The 25,365-nt window shown below is 44.2% G+C and overlaps 1 protein-coding gene across 2 annotated transcripts; it reads left to right on the plus strand.

The window, feature by feature from the left end:
* Window positions 1–5,979: 5,979 nt before the first annotated feature.
* LOC122542549 (neuronal acetylcholine receptor subunit beta-4-like) lies at window positions 5,980–25,365 on the plus strand. 2 transcript variants are annotated; one of them, XM_043680416.2, is made up of 6 exons: window positions 5,980–6,174; window positions 12,808–12,953; window positions 14,555–14,599; window positions 14,692–14,801; window positions 16,134–17,100; window positions 24,768–25,365. In XM_043680416.2, exons 1-6 carry the CDS (start codon window positions 6,132–6,134, stop codon window positions 24,894–24,896), a joined length of 1,440 nt encoding a protein of 479 aa, XP_043536351.1. In that variant the 5' UTR covers window positions 5,980–6,131; the 3' UTR covers window positions 24,897–25,365. The 2 variants fall into 2 exon arrangements, with proteins under 2 accessions (XP_043536351.1, XP_043536352.1); XM_043680417.2 differs by lacking the exon at window positions 14,555–14,599.

A 25,365-nucleotide genomic window follows, 5' to 3' on the forward strand; every position in this document is an offset into this window, starting at 1 on the left:
TGAGCCCAGGATCAGTAACACCCTGGACCCAAAACCCCACCTCATCTGAAAACAACATTTGGTCTTGACTCAATGCCTGTAATATCTTGAATATTAGTGTACTGTATTGAAATGTGATTCATTTGATTATACATACACATACACACATACATATTATATATATTATATATATATTGCTAATTGGTCTCCCTAAGTATTGTTGACTAAGTGTAGCCTTCAAGTCAAATGGGTTAGAAGGTTTGGAATAATTGAGGCACTGCACACTGACCTAAGATGTTGTGCTGTTAAGCCCTGTGTTTATATTTTGAATTGAATTGTATTTATCGTGTACAATAACCAGATGCCTGGGCAATCCAATCATTTCGAAAATGAATGAGGGTTACAGTCTGAGCTGAGCGCTTGTCGTCTGGATATAAAAGTGTGATCCTCGCCAACAAATCCACCACAGACCCAATACAAGTGCAGCCCAGGGTCAAACAAAACAGCATCATTGCACCAATGCTCTTCTGCATTTTTCTCACCACAACATCACCACATATTCATGACATTCCACAAGGCAGTGGAGATCTCTACAGGACAAGTGGGAAACTGTTGAACCTTCATTGCCTGCCATCCATACCAAGACAATCACAATCTCTATTACTGAGCTGCAGCGTGGGACATGGCTGGTGTGTGCACAGACTCAGAAACCATGATCCATGCCATTGTTGATGCACTTATGGAGGCATATGGAAGAATGGAGGGGCTTCAAGTTAAACATTATATCTGGGGAAACCTAGTGGCATTATCACTGGATTGTTATTCCAGAGACCCAGATAACATTCTGAGACACAGGTTCAAATCCTGTCCTGGCAGATGGGGGATTTTGAAGTCATTTAAAAAAATCTGGAATTGACAACAAGCCCATTGTTGATTTTCAGAAAAACCCATCTGGTTCACTAATGTCCTTTAGGGAAGGAAACTCTCATCCTTACCTGTTCTGGTGTACAAGTGACTCCCGATCCACAGCAATGTGACTGAGTCTTAACTGATCCTTGGGCAATTAGAGATGGGGAATAAATGCTGCTTAGCCAGCGGTGCCCTCATCTCATGAATTAATAAGAAAAGAGACAAAGGTCCTTTAAGAGTCATTTCCCGGCCTGCTTCTGCCATGCAACACTGCCCTCGACTATCAAGATTCATAGACATCATGGTTAATTTTTTAAGAATATCTTTTTATTGGGAACCTCCTCTCGGCAAGGGCAGACATTGAGAATGAAAATGAACACTTCCTTTGGAGAGGCAACACAGCCTTCAGTGGCCTGAGAAAAGAAGCGTTTTGATGACAAAGATATCAAACATAACACCAAACCCATGGTCTACAGGACAACAGTGTTATTTGCCCTCCAGTATGCATCGGAATAATGGACAGAATATAGCAAACACCACAAAACAGGTTGCAGGTTAATGGGGAAGAGGCAAGTGATTAGCAATAGGTCAGAATGCTAGGAGAGCCAGTGCAGACATGATGGGCCAAATGGCCTTGTTCTGTATCAAAACAATTGTGCAACTCTCTGTAACATGAGAACTTTTACATCCAACTGAAAAGACAGTTGGGATTTTGGTTTAAGAGTTCATTTGAGAGGTAAAAACAATAATTGCAGTTGCTGGAAACCAGATTCTGGATCAATGGTGCTGGAAGAGCACAGCAATTCAGGCAGCATCCGACGGGCAGCGAAATTGACGTTACGGGCAAAAGCCCTTCATCAGGAATAAAGAGACAACACTTTAAACAGTTGAGCACTCTGTCACAAAATGTATTAGTTTGTCATTCAAGACTCCAAACTGGGACCTGAACTCTTGACCTTCTGAGTCAGAGGGGGAAGGGATTAGCTCCTTAGTGCTCTATAGTTTACACCTTCCCAATATCTCCTAGATAAAACTGGGGCTATAGTGTTGCAACAGAATGAGTCTCAGCCTTGATTCTCTTGACTACATCATTTGTCAATATATAAAGTTGAATCAACTGTCGTTCAGCTTTGGAACTGAACACAACCTCCTGATGAAGGAGCAGCGCTCCGAAAGCTAGTGCCTCCAATTAAACCTGTTGGACTATAACCTGGTGTTGTGTGATTTTTAAAGTCGTTCAGCTTATAATGGGCAACTGCATTGTAAAATATTTCAAGACTTCTGCTTTATTGACAAAACCCGATTGGAATGTCTGTGAAGGATAACTAAATTACTGAAGGATATGGTGGTTTTGTAGTGAGTTCTGAATTAACTCAGCAAAAATCTAATTAAATGTAATCTTCATAGCAGATAGGTTCCATTATTTCCTGCACTGACCAGAATACTGTGGAAATGCTATTGTACACTCAGCTCATGAAAGCCCAGTGTCCCATCTTGGAAAGTTGCACAATGCTACGCCTTCTCATCAAGCACCAGTTCTTGCTCTTGTAAATGTACTTGGAGGATGGTCAACTTTATGAAAATTAGAAAATGGAATTTATTGGAGATTTTTGAGAAAGTCACCACGCAAAGAGAATTGACACAGATTTCAATTATCAACTAACAAATTTAAGGAACGTAGGAGCAGGAGTAGTCCATTCAAACCCTCAAACTAGCTTCATCATTCTAAATCATAGCTGTTAATCTATCTCAAAGCTACATCAAAACTGTCCCCATATTTCTCAATGCATCTAAAAATCTATCAATTTCTATCTTGAACTTTCTCAATGACTGAGATCCCACAGCCCTCTTTGGTACAGAATTCAAAAGATTCTACCACTCTCTCAGTGAAGGAATTCCACCTCATCTCAGTCCTCAATGTCTTGCCCCTTATTTTGAAACAATTCCTGGGTTTGAGAGTCCCCTTCCCAGTCTGGCCAGGGGCAACACCCTTTCTCCACCTGTCCCATTCTTGTTCCATAAAACACCTTGTTCATTCAACCTCAAACACGCAAAAATACAAATGAAATGAAGGGCAGTTATGATTTCAAGGCATGCTGGCTATCATAATAAATTTCTTCCACACTGACCAATTTCATCCAAATTCTAAGACCTTCACCGGGAAATGTGGGGAGAGTATGGTTATTATTTAAGTGCAGGGTTGAGGAGTGATTTGACCAAGTTTTCAAGATATTAAGTTAAACATATATGCTGGACTGGGAGAAACTATTTCTGTGAGTTGGGGAGGATTAGGAGACACATTCAAAAATGAGTCGGATCTTTCAGGAGGAAAATTAATCAATACTTTGTCACACGAAGGTTGGTAGAAGACTCTTGCTTTCACAAATAGCAATTGATACCACATGAATTGTTAACTTTAAAATGGAGGTGGATGGATTTTTATTAGTCAAAGTTACTAAAGGATCTGAGCAAAGGCAGGTATGTAGAGTTAGGCTGCAGCCAAGACATTATGAGATGTGTAAAGGCTTGTGGCTAATGGGATCAAGAGATTATTGGGAGGGGGTGGGGGGAGGGGGGAGGATGTGAACTCAATGATCAGCCATATCATTTTGAATGGCAGATCAGGTTCAAGGGGTCCAGTGACCTACTTCTGCTCCTATCATCAACATTTCTAATTTGCATATCAGACACGATTTCACTGAATAGTCAAACGGGTTCAAGGCATACATGAATTCATCCTGCTTCTGTGTTCTCAGGTATTCCGTTACTTTTGGCCAATAATATATATATTCATGTCAACTTAAGAAACCTCTTAAGAAATAGTAACAGGAGCAGACCATTCAGCCATTCAGGCCTGCTCTGCCATTCAACAGAATCATGGTTCATCTGACATTCCTCATGTCCTATTTCCTGCCCTTTGTCCTCTTTCATTCCCTATTCACATTTCATTCATGGGATGTGGGCATTACTGGCTTTGCCAGCATTTATTGCCCATACCTAAATTCCCTGCAGAAGTGGCGAGCTGCTTTCTTGAACCACTGTAGTCTTTGGGGTGTAGACTCACCCTGGGAGCAGTGAGGGAGGGAGCTCCAGGATTTTGACTCAGCAACAGTGAAGGAACTGTGGTATAATTCCAAATGTGTGGCTTGGAACATCTCCCAAGTGGTGTTCCCATGTCCTTGTAGGTGGTAGAAGTTCCCACTCCAGCCATGGGAAAGACCCTTACTGCATTCATTCCATTCTTGTTCCATAAAACACCGAGTTCAGTCAACTCAGGCACATAAAAATGCAAACAAATTGAAGTGCATCTGGCTACCATAACAAATCTCTTCCACACCGACCAATTTCATCCAGAGTCTGAGGCCTTCACCAGGAGATACGGGAAGAGTATGGTGTGCTTGGAAGGTGATGTTGTTATTAGCAGGACCAATTGGAAGTGCATGAATTTTATAAATGGAAAGCACTGGAAATACTCGGAAGGTCATACAGTGGCCATGGAACAGGTAACAAAGTTAATCTTTCACTCTGTGATTCAGTCTGACCTGCTCAGTTTTGCCAGAATTTTTGTTTATCGAACATCTGCAAAATTTTCCATTTGTATTAGAAGTTAAGCAGTCTTGTGCTGTACTGGTAGTGGCTCTGCCTCTGAGCAAGAAGTTCTTGGCGCAAGCCCCACACCACGGCACGGTGGCACAGTGGTTAGCACTGCTGCCTCACAGCGCCTGAGACCCGGGTTCAATTCCCGCCTCAGGCGACTGACTGTGTGGAGTTTGCACCTTCTCCCCGTGTCTGCGTGGGTTTCCTCCGGGTGCTCCGGTTTCCTCCCACAGTCCAAAAGATGTGCAGGGTCAGGTGAATTGGCCATGCTAAAAAATTGCCCGTAGTGTTAGGTAGGGGTAAATGTGGGGGTATGGGTGGGTTTCGCTTCGGCGGGTCGGTGTGGACTTGTTGGGCCGAAGGGCCTGTTTCCACACTGTAATGTAATCTAATCTAATCTAATCTAATCTAATCTAAAACCAGGGCTTGACAGCCAAAGAAGGTGCATTCACAATTCAGCCAACCAGGTTAGTTATCAACTTGTAACTCCTTCCACCATGCCCCATCATCAGGCAGTAAGAGTAGGAGAGATTCCCAGTCAGCCACATGATTGAAGATGCACTATAACCTTTACCATCACTATCCATAGTTCCAGACTGCAAAGTGTATGTAAAAATGTAGGCTGCTATAGCTATTTTTTGCGGGATGAGGGAGAGACAGTTGACTGGATGACCAGATAAAGCATGAGGCTGATCCCTGTTTTGGCTTGGAAGGATCAAGGCCTGCCTTCAACAAAAAACTGAAGTAGATGTTAAAGCTGATTCTAAGCTGTACACCTAGGCATCACCATTTATGATATTAGTGAGTTGGGTTTTTCAGTACAGGCAGGAGAATTGATTTACCCCATTGTGAGTTGCCGACACACCTGTTGAGTAATAAAATCAACGCATGTTGGTTTGAAATTTATCAATTTAAAACAGATTTATTTTAAACATTATAATTTTTTTCAATCAGCTACTATTAAAATATGGATGGGGTCATGTCCTAAAGATGTGTTGATGCTCGCCTGATTTATAGACACTGATTTTGAAGAGGAAATATTGTATGGGAGAACGGCGGGGTGATGGTGGAGTGGGACAAAGGACAATCAAAGCGCTGGCATCTGAGCAATGGGTCAAATGGTCTCCTTTCATCTTTACGATTTTATAAACTAGCTCCATAAGTATGAATACTCATACATACGCATATACAGAACCATTGTTGCAGATCAGCTATTGGACAATGTACAAGAGTTTGGGACCTAACAAGATGGGATCTGTGACCTGATATGGACCGGCAATATTTATTAACTCAGAAGCAGAACTGGCGTTGAGCTCCTGTATCACCCATGTATCCTGCCTGGCTGTGATGCTATGAACACAGTACCGCAGCCTGCGGTTGAGTGACGCCTTTCCTCCTCCACTTTCCAGCCTGTCCCTTTCTCGACCAGAAATCTTATTCAGAACCACGGACAGCTCCCAAGCATTGGCGAGATCAAACGCCCTACTCCCCTTGCTCCCCCAGAATCTAACCTCCTCTAAATCATTTTCTGCCGGCTCCTTTGATCTGACCAGAGATTGTTAACTATTTAAACACTTATCCTCCCGCAAAAAAAAATTCATGATTGGAAGTCCCGTCCAGAGCAGTGTTGGACGTCTGCAGCGGAGATGGGTTCAATGCTTTACCTGTGCCTACTAACTATTGCAACAAGTAAGTGCACGATTTATCCCTCCTTTCTAACAGAAGTTAGACTGAAGCGGTGCAAAATGTGTAACTGGGCAGGCTTCCGTTAATAAGCCAAGCTGCATCGGATTTATTAGTCCCGCAGACATTGTATGTTGAAATGCTATTGTAACAGGAGTGTGTGTGACTGCAGCCCAGCGGTTTAGGTTTGACTATGAAGCATCTGTTTCTTTTTCATTTGCGCTTTTTCAATACTGAGAGAACTGAACGTGTGCTCGGTACAGGAAGGGCGAGGTAATAACTTGAAGAGTCGATGTTGGACATTCGGAAGTGTGCAGCAGTAGAGTGAGTGGAAGAACAGAAAGAAGGGGTGAGAAAATGAGGAATGTTTGCCAGGATATCCACAGGCCTAAAATGTCGACCCTCCTTGTCAAGTGGGAAGGAGAATTGGTGTACCGAGGATTGCCTTGAAGGGTTTTGGAAATGAAATACATTGGATTAGTTTCTGTCAGTTTCTGTGATATAATGTGGGGAGAGAGCAAATAACATAGTCAACAGCAAACCTTGGGATGAATTATACCAGGTCAATGAAGTCACATCTCTTGTGTTGCATCCATCATTAACTCAGGTCTCTGGAAATCTCAGTCGTTCCCCATCCCCCATACACAATCAGGAGACTGCAATTACAATTGCCTCTCTAATATGTTTTGATACAATTACATTACCCTGAGTGGATGTGAATGCTTGGTTTGAACTTTGACACCAGGTCACTTGATTGATTAAATGTTGACCTTGATCAGAGGTAATTGAAACCAAGAAAATAGGATTGTATTCAGCAAAAGGATGTTTGTATGCTTACTTGTTTGTGAGTTGTATGTGAGGGAGAATTAAAAATGTAGAATCCCATGTTTCCTTTTCTGGGAACTAAGTCAGTTTAGTATTGCACATTACAAACCACATTCCCATTTAACTCAACTCTCTCTCCAAAATGACTGCATTAACATTTACAGTCAACAGGATGAATAAACCTTTAGCATACTGGAGTAGCATGGGGGCTCAGTGGTTAGCATTGCTACCTCACAGTGCCAGGGACCTGGGTTCAATTCCACTCTTGGGTGACTGTGTGGAGCTTGTGTGTTCTCTCCAGGTCTGTGCAGGTTTCCTGTGGTCCACAGTCCAAAGATATGCAGGTTCGGTGGATTGGCTATGCTGAACTGCCTGTAGTGTGACTGACTGCTTATTACTCTGGGCCAGCTGAGCTTTTCATTTCTCCTCATCTCTCCCAGAGTCCTTCCAAACAAAACTCATCACTATTAGCTAATGTCTCCAAGTTGTCAGTATCATTATCTGCTCTCTTCATATTTCACTGAAAAGGTACTGTTGCAGCAGAGATATAGACACCAAATAAGTCATAGAAACAGAAACTAAGAAAATAGGAGCAGAAGTGGGCCATTTAACCCTTCAAGCCTGCTGCACCAATAGGATCATGGCTGACCATCCAACCCAGTTCCCTGTTCCCAATTTCTCCCCAAACCCTTTCACCTATTTAGCCCTAAGAACAATATCTAACTAGACTATGACTGGTTGTGATTCAGTGGCCAATCACTGTCCAGATGATAAATAGAAGAACTACAGATACTGCAGATCTGAAGAAAATACCAAATGCTGAAGAAACTCAGGTCTGACAGCATCGTTGGAGAGAACCAGAGTTAACCTTTGAGTCCAGTGACCCTTCTTCTGAAGAAAATTTAACTCTACTTTCTCTCCACAGATTATGCTGAGTCTCTCCAGCAATTGCTGTTTATGTTTTCCGTCCTAAAGAGCTTTGAGTAAAGGGCTGTCATCTATTTGATGAATGTGGTCGAGCCATCTCAGATATCATTGGCTTCGTGATGAGTGTGTGCTGATTGAATGAGTGTTCTTCAGATCCCCTCTCAATAGGTGATCTTATCTTGCAAGCTGTCTGAGACAGTGAAGGTTGACACTGTTGAGGCATTTTTCCTGCCACGCATGTACTGTCAAGGCCTCACCACTGTACAGGAATGCACTGAGGATGCAGGCTTGGTTGACACACAATTTGAAGTTCTGTTTTCTACAGACTGAATGTATCAGCTGTACCTTTTGCAATGATATCAGCATCAAGTGACAGATTATTGGTGATCGTGGAGCCTTGATATGTGAAGCTATCAACAGCCTCCGGTGTCAATTTGTCAATGCTGACATACAGCAGTATGGCAATATCCTGGACCAGACATTTCTTCCTGATGCTGACAGTCAAACCAACCTCTTTCCAGGTGAAAGGGTCAGTCGATTGCTGCTGCAGATATTCCTCACTGTGGAATGTTAATACACCATCATCAGAATAGAGAAATTACCTGAAGTGGTCTTGGTGTACTCTTGTCATTGTTCTTGTACACCTGAGATCCAATAAGCTTTTTACAAGTCTGGACTGTAGGCAGATACCCTCTGCCAATGACATGAGGGCACATGACAGCAGCAAAAAGGGGAATGTGCCAAAGTGTGTCAATGCCAGAAATGTTTGATGCCAATGGAGATCTCAAAGGGTTCCAATGTTGCCCAGTCATGGTTAACCTTACCCATCATGTTGTCATAAAAAGAGGAAATCACATTCAGCAGCTTGGACTGGTGGCCAATTTTCTCCATCAGCTTAAATAGCTCACATGCTCAAGTGCCTTGGTGAGATCAATGAGGGCTGTATCTATATAAAATATATACATTTAGATACTGTGGCAATTCTCTTACAGCTGTCAGGCTGGGGAGATCATGTGAATTGTAGATGTTCGAGTTCTGGAACCAGATTGAGATTTGGGGTAGAAAAGAACCCAAAGATGCTAGAAGTCAGAAACAAAAACAGAGCGCTGGAGGAACTTAGCAGGTCTAGCAGTATCTTTGGAGAGAAAGCAGAGTTAATGTTTTGGGTCCAGTCACCCTTCTTCAGCACTGATTGTAGCTAGGAACAGAAATGGTGGCTAATGTTCCTTTGGATGTGGGATGGTAGGTAAGGTTGAGGTGGACCTGTATGGGAGGGAAGAGAAGGGGTAAGGGCTAAAGTACGGGAAATGGGTCGGGCATGACTGGGGGCCTTGTTAACCACTGCAGTGGGCACTTTCACTTGCAATTCACCTATTGTTTATTCCTTCCACTTCCCCCAAACCCCACCCCACCATACACCCCATCTTTAGTATATCTACCAGCCTACAATCAGTGCTGAGAAAAGAGTCTCTCAACCTGAAATGTTAACTCTGCCTTCTCTTCACAGAGGTTGTCAGGATTGCTGAGTTTTTTTGTTTGGGATTTGGGGCAGATGTGTTCAGCCAGGATCCATAGTCTGACAATCACAGCACAAGAAAATACTTTAGCCACAATGCTTGGCAAGGATGTGCCTCGATTGTTGTTGCAATCCTTGTGTTTGCCCTTCTTCCTACATGGAGTCACAATCTTTGTCCCACCTTTATCCTGCTGCCCTGCCCTCTCACTCCAGCAGAGACAAAGCGGTTTCAACAGATGCTGCAGGAAGTGCCAGTTTGCTATGTTTAATGCTTATGGCATCGTACCTGGAGCTTTGTTTATAGCAAGCAAGAACAATATTTTATTCATGGGCTGAGGGCATTGCTTGCTAGGCAAGCATCTAGGTCCACATTTATTGCCCACCCCTACGTTAAGAGTCAACCAAATTGCTGTGGGCCTGGAGTCACGTATAGGCCAGACCAGGTAAGGATGGCAGTTTCCTTTCATGTGGGAACCAGATGAGGTTTTCTGACGATCGACAATGGATTTATGGACATCATTAGACTCATAGTTCCAGGTATTTATTGAATGTAAATTCCACCACCTGCCATGGTGGGATTCGAGCCCAGATCCCTAGAACATTACCTGGGTGTCTGGATTAACAGTCTAGCAATAATCCCATTGGCCATTGCCTCCCCAAAAATGACTGCTATAAACCTCTATCATGGACTCGATATCCAGTCCAGCCGTGGTGGACAGACTTTCTGCTGTGTTTTAGAACTTCTGTAGTGACAGTATTCTCCCTCAGAGTACAACTCAAAGTAGTGCTCCACTCACCTTCTCAACATTAGAGGTTGGTTAGCTCAGTTGGCCAGACAGTTAGCTTGTGTTCCAGTGACGGCAGCAAGAATGGGTTCAAATAAAGCACCAGCTGAGGTTACCATGTAGTTTTCACCTTCTCAACCTCTTCTCTCCCCTGAAGTGTGGTGATTGTCAGGTTAGCCATGGGAGATGTAAGGTTAAAGGAATAGGGTAGGGTGTTCTTCAGACGGTCGATGCAGACTTGATGGGCTGAATGGCAAACTTCCACACTGTAGGTATTCCATGATTTTATAATTAGAAGGATAAGGACAGCATATACATGGGAAAACTGTCACCTGAAAGTTCCTCTCCAAGCCACTCACCATACTGACTTGGGAACTATGTTACAATGGGTCTGCAGTGATCCAAGAAGGTCGCTCACCACCACCTTAATTGGCAATTAGGGACAGGTAATAAATGTTTGCTGAGCCAGAGATGCCCACATACCTTGAATGAATAAGACTGCGTGGATAATGAGAAGAGATTCCACACAAATTTCAAACTCCTGGGGATCCTAGATCGATTGATAAAGATTGACTTTGCTATTGGCATCAGAGTAAAGAATCAAAGTGATTGGCGAAAGAATCAAAGGCGAGACTAAATCATCTTTTGTTATGCAGTGAGTGGATGGATTTGGAATGAGAGTGTGGTGGAGGCAGATTCAACCAGGGCTTTCAAGAGGAGATTGGATAAGCCCCTGAATGTAAATAATTGCAGAGCCACAGGGAAAGATGGAGGTACTGGAGCCTGGTTAAACTCCTTCCACAGAGCCAACATAGCCATAATGGTCCAAATGGCTAGCTTCTGTGCTTACAACAATTCTTTGATTCCATGAAATACAGAACACATAATTTCAAAAATAATATTTTCTTTAGTTACAAAAATACCAGAGGTGCAAAACACAGGCTAATTCGACTTGTGGGGCAGTTAATTTAGAAAACCCCACAAATAGTTCCAATCAAAATTGACAACTTAGGAACTTTGCAAAAGTGAAGACTGCAGATGCTAGAGATCAGAGCTTAGATTAGTGTGGTGCTGGAAAAGCACAGCATCCGAGAAGCAGGAAAATTGACGTTTCGGGCAAAAACCCTTCATCAGGAATGAATGCAGGAACCCTCCAGGGTGGACTGATAAATGGGTGGGGGGGCGTACTGGGGGGAAGGTAGCCAAGAGTACATTAGGAGGATGGAGGTGGGGATGAAGGTGATAGGTCAGAGAGGAGGATGGAATGGATAGGTGGGAAAGAAGATAGGCAGGTAGGACAGGTCACGAGGATGGTCCTAAGCTGGAAGGTTGGAACTGGGGTAAGGTGGGGGAAAGGGAAATGAGGAAACTGGTAAAGTCCACATTGATGCCCTGGGGTTGAAGTGTTCCAAGGCAAAAGATGAGATGTTCTTCTTCCAAGCATCGGGTAGTGAAGGAATCGTGGTGGAGGAGGCCCAGGATCTGCATGTCCTCGGCAGAGCGGGAGGGGGAGTTGAAATGTTGGGCCACGGGGCGATGGGGTTGATTGGTGCACGTGTCCCGGAAATGTTCCCTAAAGCGCTCTGCGAGAAGGCATCCAGTCTCCCCAATGTAAAGGAGACTGCATCGGGAGCAACAGATGCAATAAATGATATTGGTGGATGTGCAGGTGAAACTTTGGTGGATGTGGAATGCTCCTTTGGGGCATTGGGTGGAGGGGAGGGAGGAGGTGTGGGCGCAGGTTTTGCAATTCCTGCGGTGGCAGGGGAAGGTGCCAGGAGGGTTGTAGGTGGGGCGTGGACCTGACCAGGTAGTCATGGAGGGAACGGTCTTTGTGGAAAGCGGAAAGGGTTGGGAAGGAAAATATATCCCTGGTGGTGGGGTCTGTTTGGAGATGGCGGAAATGTTGGTGGATGATACTGTTTATGTGAAGGTTGGTAGGATGGAAGGTGAGGACCAAGGGGGTTCTGTCCTTGTTGCGGTTGGATGGTGGGGTTTGAGGGCGGAGGGGCGGGATGTGGATGAGATGCATTGGAGGGCATCTTTAACCACGTGGGAAGGGAAATTGCGGTCTTTAAAGAAGGAGGCCATCTGGTGTGTTCTGTGATGGAACTGGTCCTTCTGGGAGCACATACGGCAGAGGAGGAGGAATTGGGAATATGGGATGGCATTTTTGCAGGAGGGAGGGTGGGAAGAGATGTAATCCAGGTAGCTGTGGGAGTCGGTGGGTTTGTAAAAAATGTCCGCCGGATTTGATGGAGATGGAGAGGTCCAGGAAGGGGAGAGAGGTGTCAGAGATGGTCCAGGTGACCTTAGGAACTTCACAAGATTAACACTAGGCGCCTCAACACCATTGAAACAATTTGCTCATCTCCCAGAGTCAAATCAACTCAGTTAACTTTTTGCTTCCTAAACAGTCAGCTCAAAATCATTAGAGGCAGAGGGCAGCAGCAAATTCTCTAGCTGTCCTCACCAGGGAATAGCTTGTGCCTGGGAAGGACTTGAAAGAGAAGGTGGGAATGAAGAGGTTTAGAAACCCTGGAGTGGTGTAGGGCTGGATTTAATGTGCCCATTACTTTTCTGCAGGAAGCCACAGTGCAGAGGTCGAGGAGAGGCTAATGAATTACCTTCTGGATCCAGAGAGGTACAATAAACTGATCCGACCAGCAGTCAACAACTCTGAGCTGGTCTCTATTGTCTTTCAGGTCTCACTGGCACAGCTCATCAATGTGGTACGTTAACAGGGGTTGAGGATGTATTACCAATGCTTCAAGTGTCTGCTTCCGTGCTGTATGAAAAATTACGTTTGTATAGAGCCCTTGACAGCAAAATATCCCACTGCATTTAACAAAATTTGGCCTAATGCCTCAAAATGTGGGATTAGAATTGGTGATCAGTCCAAGGACATTAATGTTTTCAAGGAGGAACAGGGTGGAGAGATCTCGGGTGGAAATCCCAGGGCTTAGCATTGTCAGGCATTGCTGCTGATGGGGGATTGAATTAAATAAAAACAGATCAGAAGGTCTCAGGGTTATGACGTATATTGATCATAATTGATACATTGACCAGATGTGTAACTCTGGTTCCCACCCCCCCTGCCAAATTAGTTTAAATACTCCCAAACAACACAAGCAAATCTCCCACCCAAGACATTTGTGCCCCTCCAGTTCAGGTGCAACCCATCCTTCATGTACAGGTCCCACCTTCCCCAGAAGGCATCCGAATGACCTAAGTATCTGAAGCCCTCTCTCCTGCACCAGCTGCACAGCCATGTGTTAAGCTACACTCTCTGACTGTTCCTCACCTCACTATTCTGTGGCACTGGTAGCAAGCCTGAGATCATTACTCTACTAATCCTGCTCTTTGGCTTCGAACCTAGCTCTCTATAGTCATTTTCAGATCCTTAATCCCTTTCCTGGCTATGCCATTGGTGCCAATATATACCACGATTTCCAGCTGCTGACCCTCCGCTTTAAGAATCTTGTAAACCCAATCGGGGCATCCCGGACCCTGGTACCAGGGAGGCAACATACCTTCCGGGAGTCCCATTCCTGACCACAAATGGTGGGTGAGGATGTTTTATTGCAGTGTCAAGGGATCAGCTTTGTTTCTTCCTCCACAAGTGAACTCCTTTCCTCTCCAAAAGGTTTGCTCCAAGCTAGTTTATATTCCCACAGCCAATTCTGTGATCCTTCACACACGTGCTCCTCCAGTAGCAGCCCGGAGTGTGAGTATCAGCTGAGAATTTAATCAAACGAGAGGCAGCAGCCAATAGATCACTCCTGGGTCTGCACATTACTGTCCTCGGTGACACTGGTATTCTATACAGGGGCCATGAGATATTCGTTCTCGGGTGACATGGCCTAATGCAGACTAGTGTTGTCATTTTATACAAGCGTTGACATGGCAACAATGCACATTACAATATGCCAACAGATACATGAGAACACCGTTGGTTACAAATTCCTCTCCAAGCCATCTAGATTTGGAAATATATTGCCGTTCCTTCACTGTGGCTGGGTTAAATCCTGAAACTCCTTCCCTGACAGCGTTGTGGGTCTACCTACCCCATACAGTTCAAGAAGGCAGCTCACCACCACCTTCTCAAGGGTATTTAGGGATGGGCAAAAAGCGCTGGCCCAGCCAGCAAAGCCCACATCCCTTGGACAAATTTTAAGAAGTATAATTAAAAAACCTGGGACAGTATACAAATGCATATACAGGCATTTGAGAGGTATAGGCATGTGTGAAACCAATCAATGACATTTACAAATATCATTCATGTCAACTCTGTGTCCCCCAATTCCCCACCCTCAACCTTCTTTCTGTTTAGAATGAACGTGAACAGATCATGACAACAAACGTCTGGTTAAAGCAGGTCAGTACCTCTCCATGTTTATCTTTGAAATGCGGGAATGCCCACTCTGAGCATGGAGACAGGGTCACTTCTTCTTGTGTGCTCCAATACAGGAATGGAATGACTATCGACTGCGCTGGGACCCGGAGCAGTTCGAAGGGATTCGTAAGCTACGGATAAATGCCAAGCAGCTTTGGCTCCCAGACATTGTGTTGTACAACAAGTAAGTTTGAATTCCAAACACAGAAAAATAAAAGCACTTCTCGAGCTCCTTTGGTGAAATCAGAATGTCCCCATAGCTCTTTATGACCAATGAAAGGCTTTTGAAGTGTAGTCACTGTTGTAGAAAATGTCAATTTGTGAGAAGCAAGCTCCCACAATTGATATCTGCTTTTGTAGTGTTGGTTGGAGGATAATACCAGTGACAGCCAATGTCACCTCTAAGCTGTGTGGCCGTGCAGTTGCTCAGAGGGTTTGTGTATGCCCATATTGACTTCACTTCCAGAAGCCACTGCCATGCGTGAACCTCATGGGTCTGCACAGAAGTGGGCAAAATCAGAGAGAAAATAAGCAAGAACCCCTACAATCTCATTTGAAAGAGCATCATGTTACCATTTACTTGAGAGGGAGGCATGGTGGCTCAATGGTGAGCACTGATGCTGCCCAGAGCTAGAGAACAGGGCTCGATCTGGATGGTATTGTGTCTCTATTCAAGCCAGGACAGAGTCTCCTTTCCTTGCTTGACCAAAACCATCAAATGCCTTAACTATTCACATAGCAATGTGCCAAGGACACAGGCAATACAGTGGCTCATTGGTTAGCCCTGCTGTCTCATAGCACCAGAGGCCTGGGTTCAATTCCAATTCTCCCCATGTCTGTGTGGGTTTCTTCCACGTGCTCCAGTTTCCTCCCATAATCCTAATTTGTGCAGGTTAGGTGGATTGGCTAAGATAAATTGCCCATAGTGCCCAGGAGTGCAGGCTAGATGGATTAGCCATGGGAAATGCAGGGTTGATGGGTCTGGGTGAAATGTTTTTTGGAGGGTTGGCATGGACTCAATGGGCCGTATGGCCTGTTTTCAAAGTGTAGGGGTTCTATAATTCTACGGTGGACAGGACCTCAGATCAACAGCCCATCCAAAATGCAAGCACTCTACAGTGCAGCAGTCTATCAGCTCAACATCACAAGGTATCAGCCTGTATTTTTGTGTGCATTTTTTCCAAGCCCCCTTATTAACTTAACGTTAATTCATGAACACGTGAAGTGAATAGTAAATGCGGGTATTCCATGCAACGTGATTCAACTGTGCTCTGAAATATTCAGTCATTATATTAATAGTTCACACAAAATTCTGAAATCTCCTGCTTTAAGAATGTTAAGCCAGTAAAATATACTGAAAATGTCTCTTTTGAACAGCAAATGGAGGAATTTCATGTCAAGGCATTTAGTATCATGCAATTTCAACATGTCTTTGCTTTTCTCCACCAGCCTTATGCTCTATACCTTGTTTATCACTTACTTTTTTTTAAATCTCCACAAACATTTGTCATTGTAGTGCTGATGGGACCTATGAAGTCTCTGTCTACACTAATGCCATTATTTCCTACAATGGAAGTATCTACTGGCTGCCACCTGCCATCTATAAGAGTGCCTGCAAGATCGAAGTGAAACATTTCCCCTTTGACCAGCAGAACTGCTCCATGAAATTCAGGTCCTGGACTTATGACCACACGGAAATCGACCTGATCCCCAAAACTGATGGTGCAAGCATGGATGACTTCACGCCCAGCGGCGAGTGGGACATAGTGATGCTCCCAGGGAGGAGAAACACAAATCCACTGGACCCAACCTATGTCGATGTGACGTATGACTTCATTATTAGAAGGAAGCCCCTCTTCTATACTGTTAACCTCATTATCCCATGTATTCTCATAACCTCACTCGCCATTCTGGTGTTTTACCTTCCATCAGACTGTGGTGAGAAGATGACGCTATGTATCTCTGTTCTACTTGCATTGACAGTGTTCCTCCTGTTGATTTCCAAGATTGTCCCACCAACCTCCTTGGATGTTCCATTGATTGGGAAGTATCTGATGTTCACCATGGTGCTGGTAACATTCTCTATAGTGACCAGTGTCTGTGTCCTCAACATTCACCACCGCTCTCCCAGCACGCACACCATGCCCCAATGGGTGAAGAACATTTTCCTGAATAGGTTGCCGTCCCTCCTGTTCATAAAGAGACCTCAAAACAATTGGACTAAACAAAAATCACACCAACGCAGGAAGAGCAATCTCTGCAATGCCCATGCAAGTCCAGAAGAGAGCAACAAGAACTTTGCTTTCTTTATAAATCCCACTTCGACCAAAGTTTATGACTTCAACTTCATGGAAGCATCTGATGGCTGCCACCAAGATTTAAGGCTGAGAACTTCCACAAAGCTCCCACCTGAACTGCAGGACGCTCTCGATGGGGTGAAATTCATTGCAGATCACATGAAAAATGATGACGAAAATCAAAATGTAAGTGTCATTTTACTAAATCAAGTCAGGCCACCAGTTGACCCCAGGCTAATGGTGGTGGCAGTTGTGACTGAGTGACTGGAGTGGCTCCCCATCTGGTTTCCCTCGTCCAGAACTGGGCACCTTTTATGTCCAGCATTTTAATTTGGGTTCAACACAAATACCTAACTCTATGGAGACCTGGTCCTGGATTGGGTTAACTGGCTTACAAATGCACATATCACCCACTGCCACCCTAGTCCTGTGCCTGATCTGTATAATAATGGGCTCCTGAGTACCAGCACTCTAGAGTTTTTCAAACAAAGATCCTGAGCTGTTGTTGATGTAGTTGTTCCTCTTCCTCTTCTCTCCTTGAAAAGATTCGGTCTATAATGTTCTCTTGTAGCAAAATGGCACTCCCTCTCTCAATCTCTCTTCACCAAACAGTTTTAGTCATTAGACTCTGCCAGGCCAGGCTAAAAGGACTGCTGGAGTAGAGTGGGGGTGGGGAGAAAGTAGCATAGAGTACAATAGGTGAGTGGGGGTGGGGATGAAGGTGATAGGTCAGGGAGGAGGGTGGGGGAAGGTAGCAAAGAGTATAATGGGTGGATGGGGGTGGGATGAAAGTGATAGGTCAGAGGGGAGGGTGGAGTGGATAGGTGGAAAAGAAGATAGGCAGCTAGGACAAGTCATGGGGATAGTGCTGAGCTGGAAGATTGGAACTGGGGTGAGGTGGGGAAATGAGGAAACTGGTGAAGTCCACATTAATGCCCTGGGGTTGAAGTGTTCCGAGGCGGAAGATGAGGCGTTCTTCTTCCAGGCGTTAGGTGGTGAGGGAGTGGCGGTGAAGGAGGCTCAGGCCCTCCATGTCCTTGGCTGAGTGGGAGGGGGAGTTGGGCCACAGGGCGGTGTGGTTGATTGGTGCGGGTGTCCCAGAGATGTTCCCTAAAGCGCTCTGCTAGGAGGCATCCAGTCTCCCCAATGTAGAGGAGACTGCATCGGGAGCAAGGGATACAATAAATGATATTGGTGGATGTGCAGGTAAAACTTTGATGGATGTGGAAGGCTCCTTTAGGGCCTTGGATGGAGGTGAGGGAGGTGGTGTGGGCGCAGGTTTTTCAATTCACCTATTGTACTCTATGCTACTTTCTCCCCACCCCCACCCTCCTCTCATTTATCTCTCCACACTCTGCCTGTATTCCTGATGAAGGGCTTTTGCCCGAAACGTCGATTTTACTGCTCCTCGGATGCTGCCTGAACTGCTGTGCTTTTCCAGCACCACTCTACTCCAGACTCGGGTTTCCAGCATCTGCAGTCATTGTTTTTACCTAAAAGGACTGCTGGCTCTCCCAGCAAACTGAACCAACAAAGCTTTTGCAATCCAGGTACTGCTTCCAACACTTTCAATATTGTTGAGCTGCTTGATCAGCATTGACAATGAGGCAACAGCTCTGAGTGACAAGAAGTGTCAGCGTAGAAGGGTAACCCAAGACAGACAGACTGGTTTTAAAGGCTGAGGGAATGAGGGAATTCAACCCTAGACAGAAGGCAGTTTGATTCTGCTGCCTCCAGAGATAAATTGGTCTGGGATGCACAGTTCCTTTCAGCCCTCAAACATGGAAAATCAAAATAATTCCCCTCACATTGGTATTCTTGTAAATTGTCCTGAGTGCAAGGGGGATGCTTCAACAAAATGTGCAATTATTTTCAGCATTATTGGTAAAGTGTCACCACAGTCTTACCAGACCACAGGACTGCTCTGTCATTAGAGAAAGACGTCTCGTGGTGATTTAATCTGAGGGCCACCATACCTCAGGTGAGCGGAGAGAGGTTGAGGAAAGCTGAGGTAACCTCAGCTGGTTGTGTGGAATTGGAGCCACACTATCAGCATCACACTGTTTTGCAAACCAACCATCCAGCTAAAGCGGCAACCCCCCACCCCCTGCCAATTTCAACAGTAATCACATTGTGTACTACCTGTTGACTATTCCTCATTCTGTTTAAACAAGTTTTCTAATTTATATCAATACACAATGATTCGAAAACTACAAATAAGTAAAGTATATCAAGAAATGTAATTTCACCCAACCCACTGTACCGTAGTGATTGCTAATTGCGTTTGTAATCACATTATTTTGTTTCAGCAGGAACACCCAGGATTACACCACATTATAGCATACATTTTTTCCACTACATGTCCTTGGGAAAGCATCGAACAAATGAGAATGTATAAGCAATATTGTGATTTTCTTCTTTTCATGTAAAATAAATTCATAATTATAAATGCTGAATTTTTACTCACACAAAAGCACGACATTCACTTTGATTGTATGGAGGGGTTGACATGGGACAGCCAGTGCCACCCCTCACAGTATGCTGTGTTAAAAGGTTATGAGTTCAAGTCCCACATCAGACTCAAAGCACAAAGTTGATTGTCTCAATGCTGCCCTGTTGGAGGTGCTGTCTTTTGATGAGATACTGAACTACCTCATCTGTTCATGAAAAATTGTGGTGTTGAAAGGAGCGGGAAGTTCACCCTCCCTTAACCAACATTCCTAAAACAGATCATGTGATCATTATCACAATGTTGTTTGTTGCAGCTTGCTGGGTAGGTGCTGTCATAGTCATAGAGTTTTACAGCATGGAAAGATTGTAAAAATTAAGTCATATCTTGCCTGGGTTAGTACAACTGCAGCAGGAAGACTGAAGGGAGCCAGGATATGAGGCAAATACAGAGTCCTGGAGAAACTCTGCAGGCCTAGCAGCTCATGTGAGAGACAAACAGAGTTACATTTAGAGTGCGGTACAACTCTTCTTCAGAACGAGTGGGACAGGTGATGTAGGAAAAATAGCAATGCAGAAAGGATGCAGGAATGAGCAATGAGCAATGAGCATAAATAACACAATATTTGGGGAAGAAGACAGACCCAAAGATATTGTTTGCAGAATTATCAACAGAATAACTTTGAATCATTACAGCACAAAAGCACATTTAACCAATTGTGTGTGTGATGACTCTCCAAAGGAGCTCCATTCTCGCCCCATCGTGTTTTTCCTTTGACTCATATATAGGAAGAGTGGCAAACATTTAGGGCATAGAAGGTTCCCACTCTCCCATTACATCTGCGTGAGCTAGAAAACAAGCTACCTGGCCTAATATCGTTTTCCAGCAGTTGGTCCATATCCCTGGAGGTTATGGGACTTTGGGGTACATATCTAAATGCCTTAGCAATGAGCTGAGGATTCCTGCCGTTACCACCCTTTCAGGCAATGAGATCCAGACCCTTCATAAAGGTGCATGGAGAGAGAGAGAGAGAGAGATTGGAAGTGAGAACTGGGAGAAGAACCATCTTTCAGATAATACACATCTCCTTTGAGTGTGTCCAACAATGAAAGACATAAGATTATTCCCAAATATTTACTTAAAGAAATTGTGCATGATTGGGTAATTAATGAGCTGTCTTCTTTTCAATAACCACACCCCAATATAGCAGTATCCATAGTTACTAAACAACCAGTTTTGATGTAAATTTTCATGCAGAGATGCCAAATGATGGTTGATAGCAGAAATGCGAGGATATCAACATGCTACTTTGGAAAGTCTGTCTGAAATTGGGGCTGAATTGTTGGAGAGTAGTAATGAGAACTTTAACTATGCTTCATAGAGTCATAGAGATGTACAGCATGGAGACAGACCCTTCGGTCCAACCTGTCCATGCCAACCAAATATCCCAACCCAATCTAGTCCCACCTGCCAGCACCCGGCCCATATCCCTCCAAACCCTTCCTATTCAGACACCCATCCAAATGCCTCTTAAATGTTGCAATTGTACCAGCCTCCACCACATCCTCTGGCAGCTCATTCCATATACGTACCTCCCTCTGCGTGTAAAAGTTGCCCCCTAGGTCTCTTTTATATCTTTCTCCTCTCACCCTAAACTTATGCCCTCTAGTTCTGAACTCCCTGACCCCAGGGAAAAGACTTTGTCTATTTATCCTATCTATGCCCCTCATAATTTTGTAAACCTCTATAAGGTCACCCCTCAGCCTCCGACTCTCCAGGGAAAACAGCCCCAGCCTGTTTAGCCTCTCTCTGTAGCTCAGATCCTCCAACGTTGGCAACATCCTTGTAAATCTTTTCTGAACCCTTTCAAGTTTCACAACATCTTTCCGATAGGAAGGAGACCAGAATTGCACGCAATATTCCAACAGTGGCCTAACCAATGTCCTGTACAGCCGCAACATGACCTCCCAACTCCTGTACTCAATACTCTGACCAATAAAGGAAAGCATACCAAACACCTTCTTCACTATCCTATCTACCTGCGACTCCACTTTCAAGGAGCTATGAACCTGCACTCCAAGATCTCTTTGTTTAGCAACACTCCCTAGGACCTTACCATTAAGTGTATAAGTCCTGCTAAGATTTGCTTTCCCAAAATGCAGCATTTATCTGAATTAAACTCCATCTGCCACTTCTCAGCCCATTGGCCCATCTTGTCCAGATCCTGTTGTAATCGGAGGTAACTCTCTTCGCTGTCCACTACACCTCCAATTTTGGTGTCATCTGCAAACTTACTAACTGTACCTCTTATGCTCATATCCAAATCATTTATGTAAATGACAAAAAGTAGAAGGCCCAGCACCGATCCTTGTGGCACTCCACTGGTCACAGCCTCCAGTCTGAAAAACAACCCTCCACCACCACCCTCTGTCTTCTACCTTTGAGCAGTTCTGTACCCAAGTGGCTAGTTCTCCCTGTATTCCATGAGATCTAACCTTGCTAATCAGTCTCCCATGGGGAACCTTGTCGAACTTGAACCTTGTCGAACGCCTTACTGATGTGCATATAGATCACATCTACTGCTCTGCCTCATCAATCCTCTTTGTTACATCTTCAAAAAACTCAATCAAGTTTGTGAGACATGATTTCCCACGCACAAAGCCATGTTGGCTATCCCGAATCAGTCCTTGCCTTTCCAAATACATGTACATCCTGTCCCTCAGGATTCCTTCAAACAACTTGCCCACCACCGAGGTCAGACTCACCGGTCTATAGTGCCCTGGCCTGTCTTTACTGCCCTTCTTAAACAGTGGCACCACGTTTGCCAACCTCCTGTCTTCCAGCACCTCACCTGTGCTTCAGTTAGCCTAGAAATAGTTAGGCCACTTTTGGAATACTGTACTGCATAAAAACCGAAAATGCCTCAGATGCTGTAAATCAGAAAGAAAAACAGAAGTTGCTGGAAAAGCTCAGCAGGTCTGGAAGCATCTGAAGGAGGGTTACCGGACCCAAAATGTTAACTTTGATTTCTCTTCACAGACCTGCTGAGCTTTCCCAGCACTTCTGTTTTTGTTTGAAATATTGCATTCAGTTCCGGTCTCCCTGCTATAGAAAAGATGTTGTTAAACTTGAAAGGGTCAAGGGCTGGAGGGTGAGCTATAGGGAGAGGATGAAAAGGCTGGGGTTATTTTTCCTGGAGCATCAGAGGCTGAGGAGTGACCTTATAGAGATTTATGAAATCATGAGGTGCATGGATAGGATGAATAGCCAAGGTCTTTTTCCCAGAGTAGAGAAGTCCAAAATTAGAGACCATTGGTTTAAGGTGCGAGGGGAAAGATATAAAATAGACCTAAGGGGCAATGTTTTAGGGCAGAACATGGAACGAGCTGCCAGAGGAAGTGGTGGAGGCTGGTACAATTATAATATTTAAAAGCAATCTGGATGGGTATATGAATAGGAAGGGTTTCGAGTGATATGGGCCAAATGCTGACAAATGAGACTAGATTAATTTAGATTGTCTGGTTGGCACCAAAGGGTCTAATTCCTTGCTGTACATCTCTATGACTCTATAAATACTTGATGCAGAGTGAGAAAAGTCATCGAGGAATATTGCTTTTTCTTCTGAGCATAAGTTGCACCAAAAATAAACAAGTATGTTTTTAAAGATGACTTAGACAGAGTACAAACCTAATTCTTGCCCTGCAGACATGAAATGAGCTACATAATGCAAATCCATTTGTTTTCATAGATGGGTTTGGGTGAACTAATGGCTGGGTCTGATGAATGGTGGTTCTGCCTCTGACTCTGTCGGGAGTCTTTGCCAGAGGCTAGGCTCACAGATTCAAATTGAAAACCAGCAGAGAGTTTCAAGATTACAGGAGTCAGTGAGTTGAGATTTCCCAGAGGGGTTGTCAGACAGCACTAAACAAATATTAAACTCTGCATAAATAGGCCAGAAAACCATCAGAGTGAGAAAACAAAATATATACTTTGAAGTCAAAGCTTCAAGGAAACAGAATTTTTACTACACACAGAGGTGAGGTCTGGCAATAACTTAGTTTGGAAATGGACAGTGCTCAGCTTTATAGTCCAGAAGATCCAAGGCTCAGTTGCTGCTCTGTTTGAGACAGTCAGAATGCTGTAACTAGCTTTGTACTGACACTACATGTAGAAAGATTAGGGCACAGGTTAAAGGAAATTAACAATCAGATGGAGAGAGAATGAGTTTTTTTAATGCAGTGAGTTGTGGTAATGAGATTATCATAGAATCCATGCAGTGTGGATACAGGCCATTCGGCCCAACAAGTCCACACCAACTCCAACGGGCATCCTACCCAGACGCATCCCCATAACTCTGCATTCCCCATGGCTAACATAACCAACCTAAACAATCCTGAACACTATGGGTAATTTAGCATGGCCAACCCACCTTTGGACTTGCGCAATTTTGAACCATGGGAGGAAACCGGAGCACCCGGAGGAAACCCACGCAGACATGGGGAGAATGTACAAACTCCACACAGACACGGGGAGAATGTACAAACTCCACACAGACACGGGGAGAATGTACAAACTCCACACAGACATGGGGAGAATGTACAAACTCCACACAGACAGTCGCCCGAGGCTGGAATTGAACCTAGGTCCCTGACGCTGTGAGGCAGCAGTGCTAACCATTGAGCCACCCTGCCATACATAAAAAATGCAAAGAATTATTCTTCTGGGAATGTGCTGTCTCGTGAGCAAGTGAGAAGCAATAATAATTTTCATAAATACTTAGTACATACTTGAAAATACAGTGCATTGGATAAAAAGCAAGAGATTGGGACTAATGGGCTAGCTTCTTCTAAGAGTGAGCACAAAGCACAATGGGTTAGAATGGACTGTGAAAGGAAAGAAAATCAGGCACTGTTCCCATCCCTGATCTTTGTTCATTTGCCCTTTGGTGCAATGCACAAATACAGGTTTGCCAGGATTGCTGGGCAGTTACACCAACAAGTAGTGCCTAGGCAGAATTGCACATGATGATTGGCACCTGAGGTGAGTGACCTGAGATGCCCGCACCCAGTGGGACTGCACACTAACCATTCGGGAGAGGAGGGGAACAACGTTAGACAATGACAGGGTGGTTGAGGGCTGGTACATCACCCATGAGCCAGTACGGATATGACCCTTTAAGAAACCTTGCCTATAAAAAGTAATTGCAACTGCAGAGCAAGACATTTGCCCAGCCAGCTGGGAAAAGTGAGATTCGAGAGAAGCAAACAAAAACTGAACAACATGAGATGTTTGATACAGTGTGAAGTCTCAGAACGTTTATGAAGCTTGGATTGTTTGAGGAGAAAGGAGCCTTGTGTAACCCCTGCTGTATAAATAAAAATACATTGAATATTTTCTCTTCCAGGTGACTGAAGACTGGAAATATGTGGCCATGGTGGTTGATCGCCTGTTCCTCTGGATTTTTATTGTGCTGTGTGTTGTGGGAACAGTTGGATTGTTTCTGCAGCCATTTTGTCAGTCACAAAAACATTGAGCTTCAGTGGATCTCAGCAGTGTACATAAATTTGCATTGTGCACGGAGCTTTTTAAACAACGACTGTTTGCAGAAGGAAGGGGAACCACCCCAAAGTGATGCACGTGATTCAAATGCTCTCCCTTTATCTGCAAAATGTCTGTACTATTAAGAGGCATTATTAAATCAATTGTAGTCTAGAGTGTGGTGCTGGAAAAGCACAGCTGGTCTGGCAGCATCTGAGGAGGAGAATCGACGTTTCTGGCAGAAGCCCTTCCTGACCTGCTGTGCTTTGCCAGCACCACACTCTTGACTCTGATCTCCAGGAACTGCAGTCCTCACTTTCTCCTCATATCAATTGTAAGCTAACTTTGTCTTAATACCAACTTTTAATAGCCATGCAAAGCTTTGGTTTGATACAAAATAATTTTAAATGTAACTTTGTAAATTTTTGCTTTAATTTTTGAGAGCTACACTGTTCTAAATAAAC

Source organism: Chiloscyllium plagiosum, unplaced genomic scaffold (assembly GCF_037043375.1).
Source record: "Chiloscyllium plagiosum isolate Xiang-an unplaced genomic scaffold, Cpla_swu_hap1 HiC_scaffold_42, whole genome shotgun sequence".
Classification (NCBI taxonomy): domain Eukaryota; kingdom Metazoa; phylum Chordata; class Chondrichthyes; order Orectolobiformes; family Hemiscylliidae; genus Chiloscyllium; species Chiloscyllium plagiosum.

Excerpts from the sequence above, each read along its gene's own strand:
- LOC122542549 (XM_043680416.2), top strand. The coding sequence starts at position 6,132 with ATGGGTTCAATGCTTTACCTGTGCCTACTAACTATTGCAACAA. Across the intron at positions 12,954-14,554 it reads TGGCACAGCTCATCAATGTG|AATGAACGTGAACAGATCAT; the intron begins GTACGTTAACAG and ends CTTTCTGTTTAG. Across the intron at positions 14,600-14,691 it reads CAAACGTCTGGTTAAAGCAG|GAATGGAATGACTATCGACT; the intron begins GTCAGTACCTCT and ends GCTCCAATACAG.